Below are 27,858 nucleotides of genomic sequence, written 5' to 3' on the forward strand. Positions count from 1 at the left end.
GGAGAACGTGTAGAACCGGTAAGTGCCAGTGGTCAACGTGCCCTATTGTCATCGTTGCTCCACACGTCAACGGGTGAATCAGTCGAACGCTGAGGACTGGTTGAGCCTAGCGACCCATCACCGTAGCTGTAACTGACGAGGTAGTTACAAAAACCATACCTCTCTTCCTTTCCTCGATCTAAGGGCCTTAACGATTCCTGCTCGATACATCGGATACTAACACCTGACAACAAATGAAAGAAAAATATATTAAAAAAGATACCTACCTTTCACTTCTCATGGATTCTACAGGATCCATTGTATAATCGAGTCCTCTATCAACTATAGTATTTTGAGTCCACTTTGTTTATGGTGAAGAGCCGCCCCTGAGGTAATAATAGCCTCTGAGCTATCCGCTACGTAGACATATTTCCCGTGGCCGAGTGGTTAGCGTCATAACTAACATGCCGGGGGTTCGGGTTCAATTCCCGTTCTGGTCGGGGGAATTTTTCGTCAAAGAAATTTCCTCCGACTTGCACTGTGATCACGCGTATTCTAGAGCTTGCCACTCAGAATGCATTCAAGGCGTGTTATTTGGCATAGAAATCTCAACTAAGTACTAATAAAAATGACGCAAGTAATACTACGTTGAGACGGCGAAGTTCCTCTAGGAACGTTAGTGCCATTGAAGAAGAAGAAGAAGACATATTTCCTATCAACTGATGTAAACATCATTGCGATCTATTGAGAAATGCTCGAGTTATAAGCGTTCGGAATCTTTATTTTTTCCTACTTGTTCTGTGCCTAGATTTTTATTTTACCCCCTATATCTTCCGGTTAGAGTAGCAGGGAGCAGTAGAGTTAAAATTTGCAGCACCGAAAGCGATCATGACGTTTTGGTTCGCATGCTTGTGTATCATGAGGTACTAACCGAAGCAGAGTTCTCTCGTTTTCGTTTGTGTCATGATTCGTAGCATGTTACAAGCAAAAACAATAAATTCCAACCAAACGGTTTTGAGTTTTTTTTATGTACTCAATTTTGGGAAATAATTAAAATATTTTGAATCGTTCATTTTTCAGCGATCAATGTCAAAGTTGTATCTATTGGAACTTATATTCAGAAGATAATGAAAATACAGTAGTCATGATCTACTTCAATGTCTTGATTCAAAGAATGAGTTAAACTCCTAAAAAATGAAAATATGTTTTTTACTTTCAGATCCAACGTCCACGGAAAACATTGACAGCGGACGACAATACTGGCGGCGATGTTATGGTAACACTCACGGACATGTCTCCGGCTACCCGAATGCTAAACATACTGGACATAATCCATACGGCCGGAGACCACGAACGCCTGATGCAGGGAGTGTTTGAGAATTATCTGCACCAGAAAATGCCCGATCCCAACATGACCGGTGCGGCGGAAGCTGGCGAATGGTTTTGCTTCAACGATCGCGTCCAACAAATGATCCATCATCAACAAAACTATTCCATCTATCCGTACCTGGCGTTCGGATTCATCTCATGGCATTTCCTGTTTGCTGGACTAGCGTGGCCGAAAATAAATTTTGGTAACCAGGGATTCAAGGTAAGATAAGGCTTCGTTTGAGGTCCATTTCTGTGGGGATGCACGGAGGTGTTGAATGACATCAATTACAGTTGCCATTAATACTTGTTATACGGTTTACTGCAATGAAGGGACATTTCCTGAAAGGATTACGTTATTTTCCACCATGAATAGCGGAGCTCATTGGTGACTATTAACAGTAAAAAGGTTGAAAGAATGGTTTACACAGTGTTGGAGAGTTCATTATACGAGCGTTGCTTCTAATTATTTTTCCTCGTTCATCTTTCAATCTGCACGGGCATCTCTAATTTAGTATTCTATTTAGTACCACAACATCCGAGGAAAAATTAACGACGTTTTGTCATTATACGGTGCTGTGTGCGAAAACCATACTGGAAAGAGCACATATCAGCACGTACATCGGGAAAAACCGCACTCGTTTTTCTTTTGGCCTTGGGGCCTGCAAGAAACAGAGAAAATCAACCACTCGTGACACGAGAACACTCATCCCAGCATTGCATGATGACGTTAATGGAAAACACACAGTTTAAACATAATTTACACCATTTTAAATCATTCTTTTTGTGCCGTGGATGATGAAGCCTAGCTGCGATGTGTTCCTTTGAGGCTGACAGCATGTGTTGGTGGGGTTCTTTTTTATATTTCACGAAAGCAATTAGTATGGGCAAGCAAGCAAAGGGGTAATATACAATGACCGATCCACAAACTAATGCTTTTACGTTAGATTTTTGTGTGAACGTAAGCTTTAGGGGGTGAACTAAATCGTATCTAATTAACTAACTTATCGAACTGATTTACCTGTATAAGTGTATATTTGAATGACAATTGGCTGTTGAAACACACCTTCCTAAATGGTTGCGCGAAAAGTAAATACGAATAACATGATTAGATTGATTCCAAGCAGTTTTACTTATGCCGTCCACTTTTTTGTGAATCAAAACAGTCAAGAATGTGACCTGCAGCAATAGTGAAAAACCGTGGAAAATAAATCTGAAGATTATTACGATAGCCTTCCTGAAAGAGCGTTTCATGAAATGATTCTATTAATTATTCAATATTCATTTAACTCTCTTCGGCTTAACCCTTTTTACCCGGTTTTATTTGTTCGCGCGGGATCCAATTTTTTTCGCTGCATCTTTTCCTTTTGATCTCTGTTTTTGAATGAATCTGTTTTTCACTTTATCTCATCTTTTCCACCACGATAAAAGAACTCTCAAAAGTTGGCAACATGTAAGCTGATACTTACCGGCTTGCGGAAGGGACTCTCGGCGCAGCTGAAAGGAATTGGCGAAGGCCCAACAGTGCTTCTGGATACGGTTCCGCTGCTGAAGCACGTGATTAGTCCTTCGTTGCGATCGGTCTCGCTGCAGCTGCTGACATCCAAGTGAGTGTTTGTTTACGATTTTTTTAACAGTTCGATTACTATTTTGTTGTGTTTTGTTTACAGGGAGAAATCGGATCTTACCCATACCGTTGAAGTGATGGCGGATTTTGGATTGAATTATATTCAGTTGAAGTCCGCTGAGGGAACCTACCAATATCAGCTTGATCCAGATATTGAACAACTAGGTCACTTTCAGGATGTATCAACGCAAAGCCTCAGCTATTTCGGAAAACAGATTGTTGCGAGAGAAGTGGAGCTTGAGCGGATGAGGCGAGCTCAGCCGAAAGCGTCCACCACTACGAGCATGAACGGAAATGCCAAGACCGCCGGGAATAAGCGAGATGCTAGTGGATCCAGTAGGCAGAAGGAAGCAGCGAAAACACCGGGATTGCCGAATCATTTGCAAACCTTGAAACCGAAACAAGTCGCTCAAAAAATTAAACAAGTGGTGAGTGTTTTGCGTTTAATTACATTTTGGTATGTGTTCGTTCTTTCCGATTGGCCGATTCCGGTTGCATTTCTTGTTAATCTGGCTTGGATTACTCTATCGAGCGCAATTACTGATGACGAATTCTCACAATTCCTATGTCTATTAGAGAGCGCTTAGTTTCGTGATCAGGCATATAAAATCTCATGTAGTTTGACTGTTTTGTGCAATATTTTTTCGAACTTCGCATCCCTGGAGTAGAACTTTAAAATTATAGCCACATCACATCACTTTTCCCACTTAAACAGGAAAAATAAATATTTACCGAAGACTGTTAAGGTGTTCAGTAGTGATCGATCTTTTACTTTCTTATCGTAGCTTTTCAATACATTCAACTTTTTATGTCCTTTTGCTCAGGTGTTGGATTAAACCGCCTGTGTACTCTTGAAACGATAAAATGCACTATCTCGAGTTCTTCTTCTTCTTATATGGCACTAACGTTCCTAGAGGAACTCCGCCGTCTCAACGTAATATTACTTGCGTCATTTTCATTAGTACTTAGTTGAGATTTCTATGCCAAATAACACGCCTTCAATGCATTCTGAGTGGCAAGCTCTAGAATACGCGTGACCACAGTGCAAGTCAGAGGAAATTTCTTTGATCTCTTTTCTATCTCGATCTGAAATTTGGAACACACCTTTTTCTCTGCAGTCATTATAAGACTGCGTCTTTCATGATTTTAAAAATCCAAGATAGCGCCCGCTACAAAATGGCAGTTACATATTTTCTCAAAACCCCATCAATTTGGGTATTAAATGAAAGGGATTGACTAGTAGAACACAGTTATTTATGAAAAATGCAAATCAAAAATGGCCGCAGCAACAAAATGGCGATATATATTGTTGTCCAAAACTCAATCAATATGGGTATCAAATGAAAGGGCTTGACCAGTAGATCACAGCTTTTTAGGAAAATCCAAATCCAAAATGGCCGTTGTAACAAAATAGTCAATTACTTTCCTAAACGGTTTCATTCAACTTGACCGGTTTGTAGGTTGTCCCACATTAATAAAAATTTTACCCCGTTCCTTTTGATTTATTGATCTGAAATTCGGAACAAACCTTTATCTCTGCTGTCATCATAATACTGTGTATTCCATAATTTGGCCGCTGGGGAAAAATGGCTGGATGGCTCGACTTAGAGAGCACACTATATTATGAACAACTTAACTCAAAAAACTGTATGTACTTTCTTGTAATCCCCTCAATATCGGCATCGAATGAAATGATTTGACTAATAGAATATAGCACATCATCAAAATATTCCGAAGAAAATTAGGTAAGTAATAAAAACAAAAAAAAAGTTGATGGGCCTGAGCCTAGGGGCACGGACGAGATCTTGACATAGGACTGTGATTGTGTGTAGCAATTGCATTTGAATCGAGTTTTTTCATTGTTCAAAAGCTGTAAGTTCTGCTTATGTATAGGAATTGGAGAATGGGCATGTGCATTCGAGGAAATGAAGCGGGTTTCTTAGGAAAACATAAAGGGTGTGTCACATCAAATTGCATCACGGAAAAAACGCTGTAGAAATTTAATTTTTAGGAATTATATCTTCAGCTTTCGCTTATAATCAGATAAGAGTGTATAGCTCACGTTGGCCATGCTTCACTGTAAATTTTTCGTAAATTTAGAAAAATGTCGTCGAACGAGAAGAGCGTCGTAAATTAATCCTGTACACTCATTTCGAGAATCCGGAGTTGTCACATCGGGACATCGGTAAGATGCTGGGAATCGTCCAATCCACGGTCAGCAGAGTACTAAAACGATACTTCGAGAACCTAACCATCGACCGGAAGGTGAAGAACGGCAAAAATGGATGCTCCGTCAGTGAAAAAGATCACAAGCGCGTAGTTAAGCAGTTTAGACGTGATCCGAGAAGTTCGGTCCGGGATGTCGCCAATAAGCTGAATTTGTCAAGTTCATTCGTCCAGCGGACCAAGCAGCGGGAGGGCCTGCGTACATACAAGGTTCAGAAGGCTCCTAACCGCGACGAAAGGCAAAACATGGTGGGGAAGACGCGAGCCCGGAAGCTGTACACCGAAATGCTGACGAAGCCGCATTGCCTGGTAATGGACGACGAAACCTACGTCAAAGCGGACTTTCGTCAGCTGCCGGGCCTGTTCTTCTCCGCAGAGGACAAATTCAGCGTTCCGGAGGAGATTCGCAAGCAGGAACTATCCAAGTTTGCCAAAAAGTACATGGTGTGGCAAGCGATCTGCTCTTGCGGAAAGCGGAGCGCCCCCTTCGTGATGACCGGCACGGTAAACGGGCAGGTTTACCTTAAGGAGTGCCTACAGAAGCGCTTACTACCACTATTGAAGCAGCACGAGGGCCCGACCATCTTCTGGCCGGATCTCGCTTCGTGCCACTATTCAAAGGACGTGTTGGAGTGGTACGAAGCCAACGGGGTCACCTTCGTGCCAAAGGAAATGAACCCGCCCAACGCGCCGGAGCTTCGCCCAATAGAGAAATATTGGGCGATTATGAAGCAGGCCCTCCGGAAGAACCCAAAAGTTGTCAAATCGGAGGCGGACTTCAAGAGAAAATGGATTTCTGTTCAAAAAAAGTCACGGGAGGGTTGTGTCCGAGACACGACCGCATAGTTGACGTAGGATTCCGTTATGCTATCTGTTGATTTTGGATATGTTTAAAGAATTACATCGTAAAACTCTTTGATAATGTTTTGGTGGCCCTGAAAAGGGCCGTTTTGTTTGGTTGTTGGGTACTGTTTGTTAACTCCACCAGTTTTTACCGAGCGATGATGACATAAAGATGGTAAACAGTCGTTGGATGGTGCGTATTAGATAAAAGATACCGAAGTGGTACGAGATATTATGAAAACCGCCCACTGGGATTCTAGACAAGATGGCTCCTGTGTTATGAATAGATGAAATCAATTTAAAAAAACTCACCGATGTAATATAAGATAATGACCACTACCGAACACAATTATCAATTTTTCTCATCAGTAAAAACATGTTACTTCAATATAGGGGAAACATATTTGAAATGGAAAAGGTAATTTTATTTCATAATTTTTACTTTTTGAGTGTTTATTCAACCCAATGCGAGTTTTAATTGGACAACAACAACTAATACTATATGTAGAGCATATGGGAAATCACTTTTTGTAATATTTCTTCACTTTTTAATTTTTTCTCGTCGTGTAAACTTTCCTTGGGTGAAAATGAACACAACAAAACAGACAGCTTAACCCTCTACCAATTTTTTTTATTTATCTAAAAAACCTGCTCCACTTTTATCTCGTATTTCAAACATTCAACATAAAATACTTCTAGCAGAAAGCTGCCAGCATAAACACAATGTATATGTGTGATAGATAAAAATATTCTAAAGACGTTCTAGTGGGGGTGAACATTGAAAATAATGTCTGAATAATTTTAAAAGAGAATGTGCGAAGCCCGTCTAAAGGCGGGCTTGGGCTGTAGAGGGTTAAACCAAACGACCCGTTCTTGAGCGGGAATACACCTTGGTTTTTATTTATGAAAATTGAAATAAATTGTTTCATATACCAAGTCATTTTTTAAACAACTTCTACCATATACAATTTTATACTTAGACTTGTACTAAATTTTTCACAATACACGATCGATCATTGATATGAAATTTCACGAAGCAATCAACATTCAAGTTCCAAATTAAAATTTTGTTTCCCCCGGGCAGTTTGGTTTTGATGTCTCTGATAGGGAACACATTTCGATAGGAACAAAAGCTGTCCCTACTTCCAAGTATTTGCAATGCCGATTCCCCACAGGCAGCTTGATTTGGATGTCTCTGTTAGGGACCCGCCGCATGTTTCGTGAATTTCGTCCAATCAGAAGTGGGTATTTCCGTTAGGATAGGGGTTGAGGTTTTTCAATTGTTCGATAGTTAGTTTCATGACAAATATTATTTTTTTCAAAATAAAAAATTGTTATGTAGTGCCGAAATCGATTGACGCAAAAATCTCACCAATCCATCATGAAATGTCTGAGCAATAAGCGTTTGAAATTGGACAATTTTCACGATGTGCTCGATTTTCGCTTTTCAATTTGTACCCCAATATGTTCCCGAAAGACGTAATCCTACGTCAAAATGGGGGAAAATACAGGAATACCGTTCGTAGAAAATCATGAAGTAAACACGGCGAACCACCACGAACAACTTTAAAGCCTAGATTTACGCCACATGAGGTTATACGATGTGTATGGTGAGATTGGATGGAAGTCGTCCATCATGAGGTATTACCACATGGCCTCACGATTAATTTAGAGCTATAAGCGAAGCGATTAGAAAAAAGACGGGTAAGTAATGTTGGGGACATAACCGAAGAGACTTAAAACTACACCAAGGGCTGTCAATTTAAATAACTTATCGAATATTGGAGTAGTTTTTCTGTACATATTAGCAAAATCACAACTCCAACGCTCTCAAAAACATAATTTCCAAACGAATAATTCACAAATTATACTATTCAGCATCTTTTGCAGGACGGCAACAAAAATCCGAAATCGATTGTGTTGGTGATAACTTGAACAATGAACCTAACCTTTGCTGTTGGAAAATTTCATTCTTTCCATCCGGCTTGCAACGTGTTGTACTTTAACGCCCCTTTCAATTTGAAAACCATGCACGAATTCGTAAAAACTGAATGATCGATCTGAAAGACCCCAACCACCAATAAGCTCAAAAATACGTCTAAACTCTAAATTAACACAGGCTCTCTCCAAGCAAACAAAAATCAGTATATATATTTTATTGTACAGACATTCCATGCCAAACCGATATAGTGGTTTTCAGATTTTCGTGAAAAGTGGTAGTTTTGTTCTTTATCGCAAAACATTAGACCCGTATTTTTTTTTATTTTTTCGTTAGGGTGCCCATTTTCATTTTAGGGTGATCCGAAATATCGAAAAATCATCGAAAAAAGGGAAAAATGATTTTTTGGACCATTGGTTAACTTTGAAAAATCATAACTCAAAAACGAAAAAAACAAGCGCCTCCCTGATTTGGAAATCTGTTATGTGAAAAATCCTCAGCTTCCCGTAAAAAATATAAAAACATATAGCGCCCTTGGTCCCGAGACCATGAAAACTATAAAAAACGAATACAATCAATAATGACAAAACCAAAACCTGGAATTTTTGCAAGCGTAGCATTTTTCCAAAAATGACTAGCTAATAAGCTTTAGTTTAATATGTCGTCCGTCTAAATCGGTTTAGTTGTTCACAAGCTATGAATTTCTGAAAAATGTCATTTTTGGAAAAAAGGGGGAAAAGTTGATATTTCGGATGAGCCCAATGAGGTACATATAGAGGTGGAGCAGTAGGCGAAGTATATCTGTATTGGCGAGTAAAATATCGTGTCGTAATTATTTGCATTCAGTATGGAATGTATATGGAAGATACAAAACAATGTTCAAAGTACTCACGCCAATTTGAGCTAAAATTCTCATGAAATCATTCAACTGGTTGGTTTTTAACAGATGGTAATTATAGCATGGTTTATTTCGATTATTCATGTGGTGAAAAGGTCCAGAGAGTAGTCGTATGCTTAGTTCTTTTAAAGCAGTAACATTTCCGGTGAAATTTTGATTAATTGGCGATTATTATCTCACAACATACACACCGAAACTGAGAGCCTTCGAAACATCAGCTTCGTAACGGTAAAATAATGAAACTTCGTTTGTTTCTATGAACGTGGGGGAGTGAGAATGGCACATGAAAATATCGCTTTTATCCGTCTTTTTCGACGTGATTTCACAAATATTCACTCCACGCTATCACATTAGCCTCATTTTCGGTGGGAACTCTACAAAATGTACGTTTTTAATTGATAAATTACTTCCTGAAAATAGCATTTTACATGGATGCGGTGGGCAATCAAAGATAAACACAACAACTGACGTCACTATTTGCTAAATAGTTATGGCAGCGCATGCTATGTCGCTCGAAACTCGACCATCTTCATTACCTTTTTTCCAGGACATTGGGATGAGCCTAAAATGAAAATGAGTACCCTAACGAAAAAATAAAAAAATACGGGTCTAACGTTTTGCGATAAAGAACAAAACTACCACTTTTCACAAAAATCTGACAACCACTCTATCGGTTTGGCACGGAATGGCTGTGTAAGAATAGCATTTCGGAATGCATCGTATTGTATTTTAAATAACTCTTTTGTGAAAGATTTGGTGATCGTGGAAAGGGCCTATGGATTACTTTTTGTTCTTTTTGCTCACGATGCCGAAATTTTTGTTCTCATTTTGCCAATGTACTTTTCTCGACAAACTAAATGCAGCCACAGTCAATTTCACATCAGTATCATTACCGTGTGCTGGGTCGATTACACGAAAGCGATGGGTGACGGCTGTCCATTGGCTGTCCTGATGAAAAAATAAAAAATGGGTCTAATATTTTGCGAAAAAAGAGCAAAATTACCAATTATCACTAAAATCTGAGAACCACTATAGCGGTTTGCCATGGAATGGCTGATAACTATATTTGCAAGATCGTCCGATACGATTTAATGTCATTTAAGTTACCTTTTGAAAATTCCTCAAAAATTATTGGTACACTCAATAGTATTTTACGATAATTTATATGCAAACTAATTTCAATCATACCAGACGGTTACCCATCAAATTACTTTTTACGGTATATAGAGCAAATGGCTAGAAAGTCCTTTTTCGAATATTTGCTACGAATCAATTAACAGTTCATCTTGATTCGATAGAGAAGTGACCTGAAAGCCTCTATCTTGAGATATTTTCCTAAAGGTACGCATGAGACCAGGTAAACAGGTAGTTCAGAGCTAAATGATTTCCCAGATATGGGTACCCAGTCATTTCAAAACAATAAATAATAATACCCGTTATTGAAGTACAAAAGCAAAGACATGCTAGGAAGCAAATCAGTATTCTGAAAATGCCCAATCCAAAAACTGCACCTCACCCCTATCTCGATGTTTCAAACGCCGGCCGAGGCGTTTGGTTGGTAAAAGTACCCAAGTACATCGCCCAAAGATGGGAGAAAACACCAGGCAACATAAATGCTAGTAAATTAAGGATCGAAAAGTACAAAAGCCAGAAGCCGCAGATTACCCTAGATCTCTCAGATGCGGTTTTGAAGTTGGAAGCGGATAAAATACCTATTTCTCATATACTGGATGTCTCGTCTGTCACAAATCAAACCCTGGGAACATTTGTCCACGTGGAAGGAGATACTCCGGACAAAGGAAACGCAGCCCCACAGTCCGATAATCTTAGCATGGGGGGCCGATTTGTACAGAAGCTGGAGTGTCGACCGCAAGCGGACGATTGCTACATGAAGATGAAACTGGAATCAATCCGAAAAGCTGCCCAGCCGGCCCGGCAAACCAAAACACTCGACAAAATTGTTAAAAACTTCAAACCGGTGTCGGATCATAAGCACAACATTGAGGAGAAGGCGCGTAGAAAGGCGGAAGGAAAGCACTTTCGCGAGGATAAGAACAAGATACTAGATGTCCTGTTCAATGCCTTTGAAAAACATCAATACTACAACATCAAGGATTTGGTTCGGATTACGCGTCAGCCGATCACTTACCTCAAGGAGATCCTGAACGAAGTCTGCGATTACAACATGAAGAACCCGCACAAAAATATGTGGGAATTAAAGAGGGAGTATCGTCACTACAACGACGGAGAGAAGAAAGAGAATATCAACGACTGTGATGATAGTGACTAGAAATAGTTCGTTCTATTAAAGTAGAGTATATCTTTAGCACTTTCATTAAACAATAAAACTGAATGTTTCACGAACAATATTTGTTAGACTTGCTTTTTGCTATTTGGTTTTGTATATTCTTCTACAAAATACATATTTGATGACACGATACATAGTCCGCCAATTTAGACTTAGAAAACTAAACGCATCTGTTGATCGTGTAGTAAAGTTGAATGAATGGAAAGTATCGCTCAAATGTTCACCAAAGGTTTGCCTTTTCTTAAAAAAACAATGTAAATGTGAAGCAATCCTGTTCATATTAATTCTGGGTACAGATCAATTGCTCTTATTGACGACCGTATTTCCATATTCAACTATTGCTATACGACCTAACCTGAAGTTACTTTCATGCGCTCCTATTTCGATGAGATGTGCGAAAATCCGCTACCTAAACCTTAACACAGAACATGCAGGAAAAAATCGAGGGGTTGTATCCGAGACACGACCGCTTAGGACGTATCATTACGCAATCTTTTTTTTTAATTTATCATTTCGGATGTTATTTGCGAATACTTTTCATAAATAACTTTTTAGTAAAAAGTTCTGGGGACCCTGAAAAGGTTTAATGGCTTGCGTGGTTTTGTAGAATCATTTCGAGAAGCAACGATTCTTCTTCGAGAACAATACACTAATTGGTCATATGTCGCAATTTGTTTCTTTATATCAATGCACGCATTGCACTGAGTATTTAACACGTTCGTCGTCCAAAGCGACTTTTTTGAGTTGCTTGCGGATAAATTATTAAATGAAGATCAAACTTAGTTTGTATACAACATTTACATAATCTAGTAATATTTTATTCCACATTATGTGTTGCAAATCACTAGAATAATGAAAAAAAAATTATTCAACTTGTAGATGAATTGACAACAATAACACATGCCAAAGTCATTTTATATGGGTTTCGCAAAAAGCTGCAGTACAAATCATCCGCACTATGAATTAATAAAAAGTATAGTATAAACATTATATTGATATGGTTATAATTTTTTTTCTCTACATATCCTACAGTTAGACTTAGGTGCCTATTCTATCAAATTCCTTTTGAAAACCCTATTCAAATTGAACGAGGAAAGTGTCACCCACATCTGGGTGACGGAGCGACGAAAGTGTTAAAGTGTGAAAGGTTTCTTCCGTGCATCGCTATTCAACAAGCTTCAAACACGCGTCTAACAGATGCACAAAGTTGCAGCGATAAAAATGGAACATCGCGAGAATGATCTATTATGAAAAATCGTTCCTCGACTCTCGGTCAAAACCGTCAACAAAGCTAGGAGCTTGTTGCATCAAAACAGAGCCGATGCACACGAGAGCAAATACGAATGGTAACTAAAAGTATCGAAGGTGTGCTATTCACATGTAGGGGAAGGCGGGGGAAGACGACCACCCGGAGTAAGATGGCCACTCTCCAGATTATTGAAACAATCAACTATTGGACAGTTATAATACATTATTTTAGTGTATTGCATTACCCTCAATTATGTATACCCAATTTGGCGTGTGTATAGGTGAAACGTTATGATAAAACAACAGAAATAAACTTTTCAGATGGCGAAGAGCACCGATTTATTATTTTGCTCGCTAGAAATTTAGTGTTTTAGTGGTGAGTATGTACATGTTTCGTGAAAGCAATGTTATAATAGTAAACACACAGGTCTGTTGATTGTGTTTATACAGAAAACGGTGTGATTATAAAACATTTCATAAAATGATTGAGGCACTTTTGATCGACTCATACTTGGGCCACTATTGTAAGAGATGTGATTTGCCATAAAATATATCATTGGAAGGCACGTAATTTTTGGTTGCAAGGCGCATTCATGATACATTTGATTTGTTTTCAGATGCCTTATATAGTAATGTTTTATTATGATGAGGGTTGCGCAATAAGCACGTTATAGGTAATTTAGGAAAAATAACACCTCCCTCTCTTGTCACGCTTGATCCATAGAACAATGACTCTGATCTGTAGCACAATTTTGCCGGAAACAATAATCCTTTATACGGCTAGAATCATGTGGTCTTCATACCACTAGTGGTGGCCAACGTTACCCCGCTTAATTTTAGTATCACCATTTTCATACCGTTTTTAATGTATGTTACATAACATTATGAAATAAAAGTAAACCTTCTAAAAATCAACGTGATTGTGGAAAACATCCTTAAGATCGATGGTGACACAATGAAATGCTTCAATTTTGTATACATTGTGTTTGATTGTACCCCATGCTTAGGGTGGTCGTCATACCCTACAGGAAATGAACAAGTTCTGAGTTTAGAGCAACGAAAACAAGCAACATACACAAAGCCAAACACTGATGGCTAGGAGCGACCAAAAATCATTTGCACTCTACTCTTTTTTCGTCTGCTTCGTCATGGTTCGGATCGTTCTGTTATCTATAATGTCAGATGCACTTCAAGTGATATATTTGCTAGCGTTCACAGCTCGAAACACAAACACGAAACACAAAACGAGCAGAATAAGTGACGTTTGTTGTTTCGGGTACAGAAAGATTCTGATAATTATCTCAGAGGAAATGCAATACTTATACGCTAGCGACAGCTTACTTACTATGCAAGGGTGGAGTTAACTTCGCAATTATTCTCTTTTCACCCTCACCCTTTGTTGTTTCTATTCTAGCGGCTGCATAAGTTGCCCGTTATTGACAGCTCTGTTGGGCAATTGTGCAATGTCAAGCGTTATCCAAACTGCTACGTTTTGATTGGACCGATTTGCGGTTTCCCCAAGACAGACTTAAAAAAATGTGTCTGGGGAAATCGGCATTGCAAATACATGCATGTCGGTGGCATTTTTGTTCACACTGAAATGTGTTTCCCTAACATAGACTTCTAAACCAAGATACCTGGAGAAATCGGTTCTGAAAATATATGCAAGCTGAGAGTACTTTTGTACTGTAAAATCCCATGATCGATTGACCATTTTTCCGTTCACATATTCTTAGAGACCATTTTTCCGTTCACATATTCTTAAAGTCCTAGGAATCATACCAAACGTAAATGGACGGTCATCAAATTTACTTGTAACGAATATCATAATGAATAACATAAATGAATTAATCTTACATGGCATTCGTTCAAGCTTTTTACTTACAAAGCAAATATGCTAAATTCAATTAAATTCGAAAATTGTTGAATTCAATCCATAATTTATTCAATACAAACAAATGATTACTAAGCCGACGATAGTCTCACGTCAACCTTGCGGTTATATCATAGATTTATACCATCCATTTTTTTGGCACAGAAAATGTTTGGATTTTATGGTTTTGTTTGCATGGGGACAGCTTGGGGACTTTCCGTTCGATCATTCAATTTTCACGAATCCGTGCATTGTTCCCGAGTTAAAAAAGCACAACACATTACAAACCGGATGGGAAGAAGAGTTTTTCCAAAAATGGGAGCTGTGTTCATCGATTGAAACCTGAAGTTAAAACTCGTTCCATTGCGGTTAATATAGTTGCCGCCAACAATTGATTTTGGACACCCACAAGCCAGCGATCTATTGCCTGCTATCCTTTTCTTTCCCAAAGCTGCTATTACATACAACGGTTTTTCTCAATACACTGGAAGCCTGAAAAGAAGCGACACATTGCATCGTAAGCCCCACCCTCATTCATATTCTAACCGAAAAGCAGAGCACATACACTAAGGTCATCAGCACCAGCAATATTGTCAGCAGTGGGTAGTAATAGCTAAGATTGGACGATCTTAAGAAAAAGATCGATCTTGAAGGATCGATTTTCTAAACGGCGTAGGCATCGATTCACTGATTAATCGCTACCAGAGAATAAATTTTTGGGAAATCGATCTTTGAAAAATCAAATGCCTTTTTTCCAATTTATTTACTTGCTCTATATGAGTGTTGTTTTTCCATTAAACAATGAATAAACATTTCACATTTCTATTCAAACATGAAACACTTTTTATTTTGATTTTCAAGATTTTGAAAGGTTCGTCAGGCTGCGCAAAAAAGAACATTATGATAATATAATAATATTTATTTTTTATATCCCATTTATTTATTTAAGGCTTATTAGCAATCTAGCTATAACAGAGCTGAATTTTAAACGTGTACATGTCACATGTTTATCATATCTATAATTAGCACATTACACAGTAGCCATTTAGGCGTAAGAGTATTCTTTTCTGTTCTTCCATTATCCAGTTGGACCACCGGACAGCGGAGACAGTTGATTGATCATTGTTGAGTTATTTTTAGAACAGCAGCCCGATGTGTCTTGCAGAGTAGAGCAGTTGTATGGATGAATCGATCTTATTTCGACCGTGGATCGATCTCCATCGCTGATAATTGTTGCGTGGACGTTGCTATTCTGTAACAACACAAAGATGGTCAATGAGGTCCCTGAGTTTTGAACTTATCGCTTACTAAGCGAACGCGCAATCAATGTGGCTACGAAGACCCCCCATATAATAATATTATCAAAAATATTAAAAAGTGCACAGAAGAAGAAGCCTGCTGAACTTTGAGGAACGATTGGACAACAGTAATATCAGAAATACTTGCATATAAAGGGTGTGTCACATCAAATTGCATCACGGAAAAAACGCTGTAGAAATTTAATTTTTAGGAATTATATCTTCAGCTTTCGCTTATAATCAGATAAGAGTGTATAGATCACGTTGGACATGCTTCACTGTCAATTTTTCGTAAATTTGGAAAAATGTCGTCGAACGAAAAAGAGCGTCGTGAATTAATCCTGTGCACTCATTTCGAGAATCCGGAGTCGTCACATCGGGACATCGGTAAGATGCTGGGAATCGTCCAACCCACGGTCAGCAGAGTACTAAAACGATACTTCGAGAACCTAACCATCGACCGGAAGGTGAAGAACGGCAAAAATGGATGCTCCGTCAGTGAAAAAGATCACAAGCGCGTAGTTAAGCAGTTTAGACGTGATCCGAGAAGTTCGGTCCGGGATGTCGCTAATAAGCTGAATTTGTCAAGTTCATTCGTCCAGCGGACCAAGCAGCGGGAGGGCCTGCGTACATACAAGGTTCAGAAGGCTCCTAACCGCGACGAAAGGCAAAACATGATGGGGAAGACGCGAGCACGGAAGCTGTACACCGAAATGCTGACGAAGCCCCATTGCCTGGTAATGGACGTCGAAACCTACGTCAAAGCGGACTTTCCTTAGCTGCCGGGCCTGTTGTTCTTCTCCGCAGAGGACAAATTCATCGTTCCGGAGGAGATTCGCAAGCAGAAACTATCCAAGTTTGCCAAAAAGTACATGGTGTGGCAAGCGATCTGCTCTTGCGGAAAGCGGAGCGCCCCCTTCGTGATAACCGGCACGGTAAACGGGCAGGTTTACCTTAAGGAGTGCCTACAGAAGCGCTTACTACCACTATTGAAGCAGCACGAGGGCCCGACCATCTTCTGGCCGGATCTCGCTTCGTGCCACTATTCAAAGGACGTGTTGGAGTGGTACGAAGCCAACGGGGTCACCTTCGTGCCAAAGGAAATGAACCCGCCCAACGCGCCGGAGCTTCGCCCAATAGAGAAATATTGGGCGATTATGAAACAGGCCCTCCGGAAGAACCCAAAAGTTGTCAAATCGGAGGCGGACTTCAAGAGAAAATGGATTTCTGTTCAAAAAAAAAACTACAACCTGACGTTGTACAGAACCTTATGGACGGGGTAAAGAGGAAGGTGCGAGCATACGGGCTTGGGCTCGAAGTATGAATAAAAAGAAAATGCCAAAAGTTGTTTAATAGTTTTTATTTTACTGTCTAAAATTTTCAAAAAGAATCGGTCTACTGGGCGAATTTCTACAGCGTTTTTTCCGTGATGCAATTTGATGTGACACACCCTTTATTGGGGTTTTATATGCTCGTGGAACTTACAAGGCAGATAAAAATAAAACTGATTTATTTATACTCAACAAAGTGGGGTTCTATTTTTTTTGAAAAAATATGGCAACAGAAAAGTTCTAGCAAATCCTACGATTTACTCGTTTTGACAAAATGACTAAAAACAGACGCCAACAAACAAATAAATTTGCATTGATTTCGGAAGTATCGGCATGCTATCAAGCAAAACATAACAGTTGATGAACAATTATTCCCGTCAGAAGTCAGGTTTACACAGAATATGCTTAATCAAACTGAAAGAGTTCCAATTAGCAGAACAGCTTTCCACCAAATGCAGAGCTGCAAGACAGAAAAATTCATCAAAATAAGGAAGACGCACAAAGATCAACTGCGAAATCATCAAATGCAACCCATCTTAACAAACGCAAAATTTGTCAAATACGACTTTGCTGCAACAATAAAACATCAAGTAAACAAAAAAAATGTAAAGAGTCAAGAATTTCGAATGTGTTTTCGAGCTGCGGAAAAAAAAATAAAACAAAGAATGTTTTTACTATACATTATACCATTCTTTGTTTATCTATCTTTAAACAATAAAACAAAAATTGAACGGAAAAAATATTCATAATTAGAATAGTTACAAGTTGATAAAGTTACACGGCTCATTGTTACTTGACGTTGCTGAGCAGCTTGGCAGCTTGATTTGGATGTCTCTGTTAGGGACCCGCCGCATGTTTCGTCAATTTCGTCCAATCAGAAGTGGGTATTTCCGTTAGGATAGGGGTTGAGGTTTTTCAATTGTTCGATAGTTAGTTTCATGACAAATATTATTTTCTTCAAAATAAAAAATTGTTATGTAGTGCCGAAATCGATTGACGCAAAAATCTCACCAATCCATCATGAAATGACTGAGCAATAAGCGTTTGAAATTGGACAATTTTCACGATGTGCTCGATTTTCGCTTTTCAATTTGTACCCCAATATGTTCCCGAAAGACGTAATCCTACGTCAAAAACTACAACCTGACGTTGTACAGAACCTTATGGACGGGGTAAAGAGGAAGGTGCGAGCATACGGGCTTGGGCTCGAAGTATGAATAAAAAGAAAATGCCAAAAGTTGTTTAATAGTTTTTATTTACTGTCTAAAATTTTCAAAAGGATTGGTCTACTGGGCGAATTTCTACAGCGTTTTTTCCGTGATGCAATTTGATGTGACACACCCTTTATATGGGGAGTAAAATACTACTCGAGGTGTCATAATCTGATATGCGTGAGTATACCCTTTCAATCTTCTAAATCAGCAACCAGTTAAATTCATTAATTGCATTTTTACATAACCAGATAACATGATCGATATTATGACATCCTGGATCACAATTACATAAATTGTTAGTAGCATAGTAATTAGCACTAATTGATTGGGCAACTTACAATACAATAACTGATGAATGTCTGTTATCGGTAAATGGGGAATAGTTCATTATACGCATCAATTCACATTGTGAGCTAACGGTCGAATTTAGACAAAAAGATTACTCGTTGCGTAGGGGAGGAAAGCAAGTGGTTAGTGTAATCGAAACAAACCATACCCGTTTAAATCATCAAATTCACTATATTCACTGTTTATGTTTTATGCTGGATAAATTTCCTTTCTACTGATATATAACACAACATAGGTCGCAATAACGATTCTGAGTAATATGCGTTTGAAAACTCTTAACAAATCGTTACATGTTTCGTAGAGTGACCCCTCTATATAGAAATCAAAGACATATTCCTATGTCAAAAGTTGAATGGTTTTATTGTAGAGAAGTATGCTAATCATACAGATAATGTACTAAAAACTGGAAAATAAAATAAGTAAAAAAAAACGTTTTAATGTACTAAAAGCTAGAAAATAATTAGGCAAATAGCAGTCAACAGTTATCACATCCCTTCCTTCATTAATCTAGGGCAATGTTGAGACTAAAATAAAATTCGGGTTCATTCGTTATTCGAGAAGATGAAATGGAAATCATCGCTACTATGAAGTTTATTGCTGCCAGCACACGAACGGAACAAGGTTCCAGCAGTTAATGCATTTTTTATGCAAGTTTATGTAAGAATTTTCATTGAAGGCACCGAAACCAGTAGATCCATTGAGACGCGATCCATCAGTGAATTAACTTTTTATGCAATTGACCTGTTGGTACTTTTCAGTAAAAATATGAGAGATAATAATAGATCGAAGCTGATCTTGAATCCCAAGAATTGCTTGTTTTATCGACAGATCGCTTTCAGTTGAGGAACTGTACGATTTCCCCCCCTTTTTTCCACTACAAAATTCATAACCGATTCATATGATCGACATATCAAATTGAAGATTATGAGTTAGTTTTCTTTGAAAAAATATTACTTTTGCAAAAATTTGGATTTTGGATTTTCGTTTTTGTAATTATTGATTGAGTTAGTTTTTCATAGTTTTCTCGGTTGAAGATAAAGGGTGCTATATTGTTTATATTTTTTTTTTCTGAAAAGCTGAGTTTTTTTTACATAATATATCCGAAAATCAGAGGTTTTTGAGTTATTATTTTGCAAATTTAACATGTTTTAAGTCTTTGTTCAATGTTCCTATTTGATAATACTAAACCTATGCGACTAGAATCCAATGGTCCTGCGAGTGTGGTATTTTTTTCAAAGAAGGCTAGCTTATTGGCTTCAATTTAATATGACGATCACCTTAATCGGTTCAGTAGTTCAAATTTTTTTTTTGCGAAAAGTCATTTTTGGATAAATAAGGAAAAATGATTTTTCGGACCACCGTTTAACTTTGAAAAATCATATCCCAAAAACGAAAAAATGCATCTCTAGTACAGCAATTCCAAATGAAATCGACAAATGACAAAACATGAGTATTTTTTGATTCGAATGAAAATTTGTATTCCGTTTGGGTTGGAGGAAATATGAGTTTTCCACAGCAATTGGGAATTTTTTGAATCGAGTGGAACTTTTGAATCGCGCGTATCGATTTTAGTAAGAGAAATTTTTGATAATTTATGTCTCAAAAGAATAAGTCATACCGAAATAGTGTCTTAGAAAGTGTTATAGAGTATTGATATTAAAACTTAAAAAAATCATACACTGAGTAAAAAAATTAGTATTTTTTTTTACAAAAAAACTTTAAATGGCAATATCTAAAATATGTATTTTTTAATTTTTTTCTATTTTTTTCATATAAAAAGAAATCATGTTTTTTTTAAAAATTCATATAAAATAAAAGTCATGTAGAAAATTTAAAAAATAAGTCCAAGATTGTAAAGCTGTTTTTAACGAACTTTGGGGAACGTCGAATTTTTATGAATTTTCGAAACATCGAATTTTTGTATGTTAACAATCATTTTAAGCCATAAATTATGGATCCTTATGTGATTTAAAATAAAAAAGCTCTTTATCGATCTCCTTCTAGCTGCAGCCATTCTCGAGATATTCGAAAAATATTTCTAATTTATTGTCTTTTTATAGTAAAATAGGCTCTTTTAATATGTTTGTCGTGTTATATCGTCATGATCATGATTTTTTTCCAAATGCACCCAGGTTTTTTACGCGTTTTTTTGCGCGGTTTTTTACGAGGTTTTTTTTTACGCGGATTTTCCAATTAACGCGGAGTTCCCAATTAACTCGGTTTTTTTACGCGGTACCCAGTGCAATATTACATCTCTCCTTCAGCTCACATTTCTCTCTTATATCCCCTCAGAGTATATTACGGTAATTAGTGCTTGGGAGGAGGCGATCTGGCGTAGTGGTAACATCCATGCCTCTCACGCTAAAGGTCACGAGTTCAATTCTCACTCCCGACATTCTTCCAAAAATGGAAGTAAAAGTGACGAGCCAGCCAAATGAGTTGAAAGTCACTATAATACAGTAAAAAAAAAAAAAAAAAAAAAAAAATTAGTGCTTGTAACGGAGCTTAGCGTTTATGATGGAAATTAGTGCCGCACCTTATCACGATTCTTACGTGGATTTTGGGTGTTGGGTAACGGGGAGCTCACCGGGCGGTACAACGGGACGGGGTTTTTACGGGCAGCGATTCGTGAATATTTTTCCCTGTCTACTTAGCTCTAGACGGTCCAACAGTGGTACTGCACGTGAATCGGCAGTAGAGTGTACAAATCACAAGGGAATCTTCTAGCAACAGCAGATGACCTCATTCGTAAGGAAACCCGAACTATAACTACCAGTAACCAATGAAATTGCAGGAAAAAAACTACGGGTTTCCGGAAGCGTGCTACGCTCAACTTTTTACTTCCGTTTTACGTAAGGATAGTCCCATTTGATATCAATCATTAGAAGACATGTTTTTTTACGCGGATTTTCCAATTAACGCGGTTTTTACGCGGATTTTCGAATTGACGCGGATTTTCCAATTTACGCGGTTTTTTACGAGGTACGTATTTCCCGCGTAAAAAAAACCTGGGTGTACTCTTTTTTTTCACAAAAAAAAACTTTAATTAGCAATATCTAAAATATGTATTTTTTAATTTCTTTTCAATTTTTTTCATATAAAAAGAAGTCATGTAGAGAATTTAAAAAATGAATCCTAGATGGTGAAACATTTTTGACGAATTTTGTGGAACATCGAATTTTCATGAATTTTCGAAACTTCAAATTTTTGTGTGTTAACAACCATTTTAAGCCACAAACTATAAAACCTGATGTGATTTAAAATAAAAAAGCTCTCTATCAATCTCCTTCTTAATGCAGCCATTTTTGAAATATTTGAAAAAAAAATTCTAATTTATGGTCTTTTTTATAGTAAATAGCCTCTTTTAATATGTTTGTCGTATTATATCGTCATGATCATGATTGTTTTCAAAATACATCATTATGGTATTTAGAAGTTTTAACTCACATGTCTTTAAATGTTTTTCAACGTAACTTCTAAACATATACTTTTACCATAATGATGTTTTTGGGAAAGTTGTTGGAAATTATAAGTAAATTTATTAAATTTCATTAATATGACGGTATAAAACGACAAACATATTAACACGTTGAGCCGACGTTGAGCCTAACGGGCTTAACGTGTTAAAAGAGCCTATCTATATAAATAAAAATGGATGGCCTAATGTGTTGCTAATCGCAAAACCTGAAGAAGTAATGGTCCGATTTGAGTCGTCTTTATTTTGTTGTATTTGTCTTGACTAATAGACGGATAGAAAAATCGGTAAATTTTCGGAAAACTCTGAAGGAAGTTCGGAAAATTCGGTAAATTGAATACCCATATGTTCGAAAATTACATCTTGATAAGCGTTGTCGGTCCATTCGATGTTTGCGCTATTGAAATTGATCTTTGTTTGAAAGTGGAAATGGATTTTCAGGTAATATAACTCTTCTATATCTATATAAATAAAAATGGAAGGCCAAATGTGTTGCTAAGCGCAATACCCGATGAAGGAATGGTCCAATTTGAGTAGTCTTTATTTTGTTGTATTTGTCTTGGCCCATAGATCAATATAGCGGATAGAAAAATCGAACAATTTTCGGAAAACTCTGAAGGAAGGTCGGAAAATTCGGTAATATGTACGAAAATTACATCATGATATGCGTTTTCTGTCCATTCGATCTTTGCGCTAACGAAATTGTTTTTTGTTTGATGGTGGAAATGGATTTTCGGGCGGAATAACGCATTTCTATCTATATAAATAAAAAAGGAAGGCCAAATGTGTTGCTAATCGCAAAATCCGAAGGAAGAAAGGTCCCTTTTGAACCGTCTTCATTTTGTTGTATTTGTTTTATTCTGACCATAGAACAATGTTATGATGAGGAAACGGTTTAGAAATTTGTTCTAAAGAATTCATATGAAAGCATTAATTTTGGGCGGGACGAAGTTCGCCGGGTCAGCTAGTGTAGTATAAAAAAGATGATAAATTAGAATTTTTTTTTCAAATATCTCGAGAATGGCTGCATTTAGAAGGAGATTGATAAAGAGCTTTTTTATTTTAAATCACATCAGGATTCATAATTTGTGACTAAAAATGATTGTTAACACACAAAAGTTCGAAGTTTCGAAAATTCATAAAAATTCGATGTTTCACAAAGTTCGTCGAAAATAGTTCTACCATCATGGACTCATTTTTAAAAATTTTCTACATGACTTCTATTTTATATGAAAAAAAAAAATCAAAAATATGTATTTTAGATATTGCAAATTTAAGTTTTTTTTCCTAAATAAAAACAGAGCACATACCGCAATGTCCGTTATTATTCAACAAGGATGTAGTTTAGCTAATTCTATGAATTCTATTTGTAATAGTATAGAAAAACGTATACCAGATATGGTGATTAGCAATTCAATCTGTATCAATATCTATCCTATCCTTCAGAATATGATCATACTGATCGTTTATAGCAAATCGCGTAATACCACCCCCAGCTTTATCTTTAACATTTTGCTGTAAGTTCAATATTGCCCATATTCCGTATTCATAACGAAAGGCAATTTTCTTTCACTCCTTTATAAATATTTATCAGTTTCATGTTAATTTATATGCGTGCTCTCATATGTTGATATATACCAAGACTAGTGTAAGAGTAAATTGCACAAATTGAAATCTGTATGTACTCCTTGTTCGATGGGAATGGATTTCCATATCAATTGTTGTGAAAAAAGTATCCTCATATTTCATATTAATATGGTTGAATATTGATACAACACAATGAGTCGCGATTCTTCGGCAATATAACCCAAACATAATCAACCGATTGCATAAGATGGGTGATCTATTCGAAGAATTGAATATCTATCTCGCCACGTTCTTTGCGAGAATCTCAATAATAAACATTCTTTGCGCACGAGTTAATTCTACGTCTTGGAGAACACCCCCCCCCCTCCCCCAATACAGTGCAAGTATCGCGAACAGTGCCTCAGCCCATAATGCTGCTGCTGCTCGTCGATGATGAAGCGAAACCGCTGAGAAGAAAGGTAATCACCGCACAGAGTTATGCCATCAAGGATCAATTTAAAAATATTTTTATTATTCAGATTGATTGCATCGCGAGCTTCCGGTGCTCGCGGAGAAAACGGTGCACAAGAGGAAAATTGAAATAGAACAGGAAAGTTTGATTGAACGGCTGATAGAGCATACGTCGTCTTTCCTCTTTCGGGTTCCGCTTACTGTTGCTGCTCGTTCCTGCACACAGAGCTCCCCTCCAAGAAAGTGAATTTCTTTCACCCGTTCTGGCAGATCGAAAAGATAGATCCAATCGTACTTTTGATTGGTTTTATAGGATTGGTTTCATAACTAAAATTGATGCTCGGGATAAGGTGTATGTGTGCTTACACATTTTCCGCTGAGTTATTCTCCAAATTGAGCGATTTATAGTCGTTGGATGGTGTATATAATACTTGGATCACGAGTGTGATTATAAAAGTATATTTATTTTAAGACCCGTTCCGAAAAGTGAAACTTCCGATAATTTTTACATAAAAAATTCTCAGCAAATAATTGTTTTATTATTTCTTCTTAGGTATGCAAGGATTTCTTTGGACGCATTACAACGAAGGAAACCACATTGTCAGTTCAGGAAGGTACGTAAAAAGAACTTTTCTCGGATATTGTAATTGTTTCACGCAATGCCGATTTGATCGTTTTATATGTCTCCCGATTCAAGTTAGCTTAGAAACCGCTGGATAATAGAACTCTCTAATGCTAATTCTTTTCGCTTGTATAATTTGTAGGCGGAACGGACACGATTGTTAAAAGCCCTATCTGGTATCGATACAAAGAGGGATTCAACAATGCAGTGCGGAAGGATGTTACTTTACACGATTTGATGTAGATGGGATGTCGATACGGTGAATAAAGTAAGTTATTTTATATAACATGATTTCGTTTTTTGAAAGAACTATCCTGTCTCGGGTAATTTCTCGGAGTTTCTGGGGTTATAAGCAATACAGAAAGCTTGGAAGTTTGAGCAGTGAATCTCCACGGCATGGAATGGCTGAAATATTTTATTATAAGATTCGAAGAATAAAATCATCACATTTGTAGATGAATAGATGAAAACGGTCAACTGTGGTCAAATTGGTCAACAAATTCAAATTCTAAACAAGAGGTGATTGATCTACTTTTCTGTTCATTTGAACATTCGACATAAAACGTTCATGCGATTTTATGTGAAACTAGCTGACCCGGCAAACCTCGTCCGGCCCAAAATTTATTTTCCGTTATCACATATCCACGGTTTCTTACTAAGCGCACGTTCATGGGTCCAATCACCGAACTGTTCATTGATCTTCTAATCTACGCTTTAAAATTATTTTTTAATATAAAATTTCATTACTTATACCAAAACTCGACATTATATCAGATTATTTTCAGACACAATTTTCGTGCAAGATTTTTCATCCACCTCAAATAACATGATTCTCCGTTACATGGAATAAATGTTTGATACAGAAAATATGATAGAATGAAGACAGCCCTAAACCGGACAATTCCTTTCTCGAGTTTTGCTCTTATCATCACATTCGGCGATCCATTTTGACGTAGGACTACGTCTTACATTAAGGGTACCAAATCAGAAGACAGGTCACGTTCTTATGAAATAAAGTTAACGTTAAAAGCTATTTTTGGCGTGAACGGATTTTGGCGATTTACATATCAAACGAATCTGAAATTCCCTAAGATTTGTTTGATGCTATAAATTACAATCCCATAGTCTATATATGGTTTAAATTGATGAAAGTTGGAAGCATTCTTATTTCTTCATACATTTGTTCGGTCCATTTGTGTGCTTTCCCGAACAGAGCTGTCAATAACGGGCAACTTAAGTAGCCGCTAGAATAGAAACAACGAAGGGGGATGCGAAAAGAGAATATTTGCGAAGTAAACTCTACCCTAGTATACTAAGTAAGCTGTCGCTAGCGTATAAGTATTGCAGCTCCTCTGAAGGAAATTCTCAGAATCTTTCTGTGCCCTAAAGAACAAAGGTCGCTTATTCTGCTCGTTTTATGTTTAATGCACGGAAGATGCCTCTCGTTAAATACTCAGTGCAATGCGTGCATTGATATAAAGAAACAAATGGCGACATATGACCGATTAGTGACTGTTCTCGCAAAGGCAAGAAAGAATCGTTGCTTCTCGAAATGATTCTACAAAACAACGCATAACATTAAACCTTTCCAGGATTCCCGGAACTTTTTTGCTGAAGAGTTATTCATGAAATTTCGATGTATTTGCAAATAATATCCGAAATGATAAATCAACAAATTTAAAAAAAAAAGTTGTGTAGTCCTACGTCCTAAGCGGTCGTGTCTCGGATACTACCCCTCGAATTTTCTATTTATATAAATAGAAGACGATGCAGGAGTGCGTTTTATCACATTAAAATCCATTTTCACTTTCGAACGACGATCAATTTCGTTACCGCAAACATCAAATGAACTAATATGTCAATATGTAATTGTAGATCGCGAATCGCATCAAATTTTTTGAATTTTCCCATTTTTCTTCAGAGTTTTCCAAAAATTTTCAATTTTCATGTTAGGTTGGAATATGTGTATTTGTTTTACGGAACCCCCTCTCCATTCCAGAGAAGGGAGGGGTGTCATACCATCATAGAAGCATTTCTCGTACTCAAAAACCCTCACATTCCAAATTTGGTTCCATTTGCTTTATTAGTTCTCGAGTTATACAGAAAGTTATGTTTCATTTGTGGGGCAGTCTCCCCTTAGGAAGGGGGAGGAGTATCGAACCATCGAACTAAGTTGGATCGTGAGTTTAAAACTCAGGGCGCTCAATCTACCGTCTTTGTGTTGTTATAAAATAATTACGTTCACGCCACAATCATCAGTGATGGAGATCGATTCACGGCCGGAGTCCTGGCCTCTCTTCATCCACACAAGCTCTGCTATAAACTGATTTACTCTGCAAGAAACATCGGGCCGTTTTGTTATTAATAACACAACAATGATGTGCTCCCGTGGCCGAGTGGTTAGCGTCAAATTTGACATGCCGGGGGTTCGGGTTCGATTCCCGTTCCGTTCGGTGTTCGATTCCCGATTTCCCTTCTGGTTTCGTTACGTTAACGAAATTTTCTCCGACTTACACTGTGGTCACGCGTATTTGGCGTAGAAATCTCAACTAAGTACTAATAAAAATGACGCAAGTAATACTACGTTGAGACGGCGAAGTTCCTCTAGGAACGTTAGAGCCATTTAAGAAGAAGAAGAAGACTCGCAACAACGATCAAATCACCTGTATCCACTGTTCGGTCTAACTAAACAATGGAAGAAAAGAAAGAACACTCTTACGCCTAAATGGCTACTGTGTAATTTACAATTTATAGATACGATAAACATGTAACATTTACACGATTAAATCCGGCTCTGTTACAACTAAAATGCTAATGAGCCTAAAGTTTAGGAAAGTTATATAGACAGAGATTGAAACAATAATGCAGTCAATTTATTCTTAAATCAAAGCTTGTGTAGCAAATTAGTGAAATGTATCCATCCAAAAAAACAATGTGACAAGAGAAAAAAAATCCAAAAAAATGTTTTCATTGGACTTTAATCCGAAGGACATTCGTCCCTTAATTCTCAATGAATGAGTGAATATTTTGAAAGAACGTTAAAAGTTTTTCTTTTTCTTGTTAGTGTGTGTTCCGTTCTAAACGGAAGAATTAAAATATACATTGTAAGGTTTTAGCAGTAAGGTTCCTCGGTAACATGTGTAGCGCAAACTTGGCAACATAGCTTTCCTCATTAACCGATGGTAGCATAACGAATAGGTTGCGACAGCTATATAAGCGAGTTA

The 27,858-nt window shown here is 37.5% G+C and overlaps 3 protein-coding genes across 3 annotated transcripts in view; 2 read left to right on the top strand and 1 right to left on the bottom strand.

Annotated features, from left to right (window-relative positions):
- The window catches only part of LOC129778729 (cilia- and flagella-associated protein 206), a 101,260-nt gene extending 98,794 nt beyond the window's left edge, over nucleotides 1–2,466 (bottom strand). The window contains exon 1 of the mRNA XM_055785808.1: nucleotides 2,369–2,466. The gene's annotated coding sequence lies outside the window, so the exon portion shown is untranslated. The remainder of the gene's footprint in view (nucleotides 1–2,368) is intronic.
- LOC129778727 (chromosome transmission fidelity protein 18 homolog) overlaps nucleotides 1–24,902 on the top strand; it is a 45,682-nt gene extending 20,780 nt beyond the window's left edge. Inside the window, exons 6-10 of the mRNA XM_055785804.1 lie at nucleotides 1,199–1,570; nucleotides 2,779–2,954; nucleotides 3,018–3,402; nucleotides 24,566–24,626; nucleotides 24,777–24,902. Of these exons, the coding sequence (XP_055641779.1) occupies nucleotides 1,199–1,570; nucleotides 2,779–2,954; nucleotides 3,018–3,402; nucleotides 24,566–24,626; nucleotides 24,777–24,877 (1,095 nt within the window). The 3' untranslated portion in view covers nucleotides 24,878–24,902. The remainder of the gene's footprint in view (nucleotides 1–1,198; nucleotides 1,571–2,778; nucleotides 2,955–3,017; nucleotides 3,403–24,565; nucleotides 24,627–24,776) is intronic.
- Nucleotides 10,153–11,170, top strand: LOC129778581 (general transcription factor IIF subunit 2-like). The gene has a single exon (XM_055785553.1). The coding sequence runs from the start codon at nucleotides 10,370–10,372 to the stop codon at nucleotides 11,168–11,170; it is 801 nt and encodes a 266-aa protein (XP_055641528.1). The 5' UTR covers nucleotides 10,153–10,369.
- Nucleotides 24,903–27,858: the final 2,956 nt, after the last annotated feature.

This window comes from Toxorhynchites rutilus, chromosome 3 (assembly GCF_029784135.1).
Source record: "Toxorhynchites rutilus septentrionalis strain SRP chromosome 3, ASM2978413v1, whole genome shotgun sequence".
Taxonomy (NCBI): Eukaryota; Metazoa; Arthropoda; class Insecta; order Diptera; family Culicidae; genus Toxorhynchites; species Toxorhynchites rutilus.

Excerpts from the sequence above, each read along its gene's own strand:
- LOC129778581 (XM_055785553.1), top strand. The coding sequence starts at position 10,370 with ATGCCCAATCCAAAAACTGCACCTCACCCCTATCTCGATGTTTCAAAC.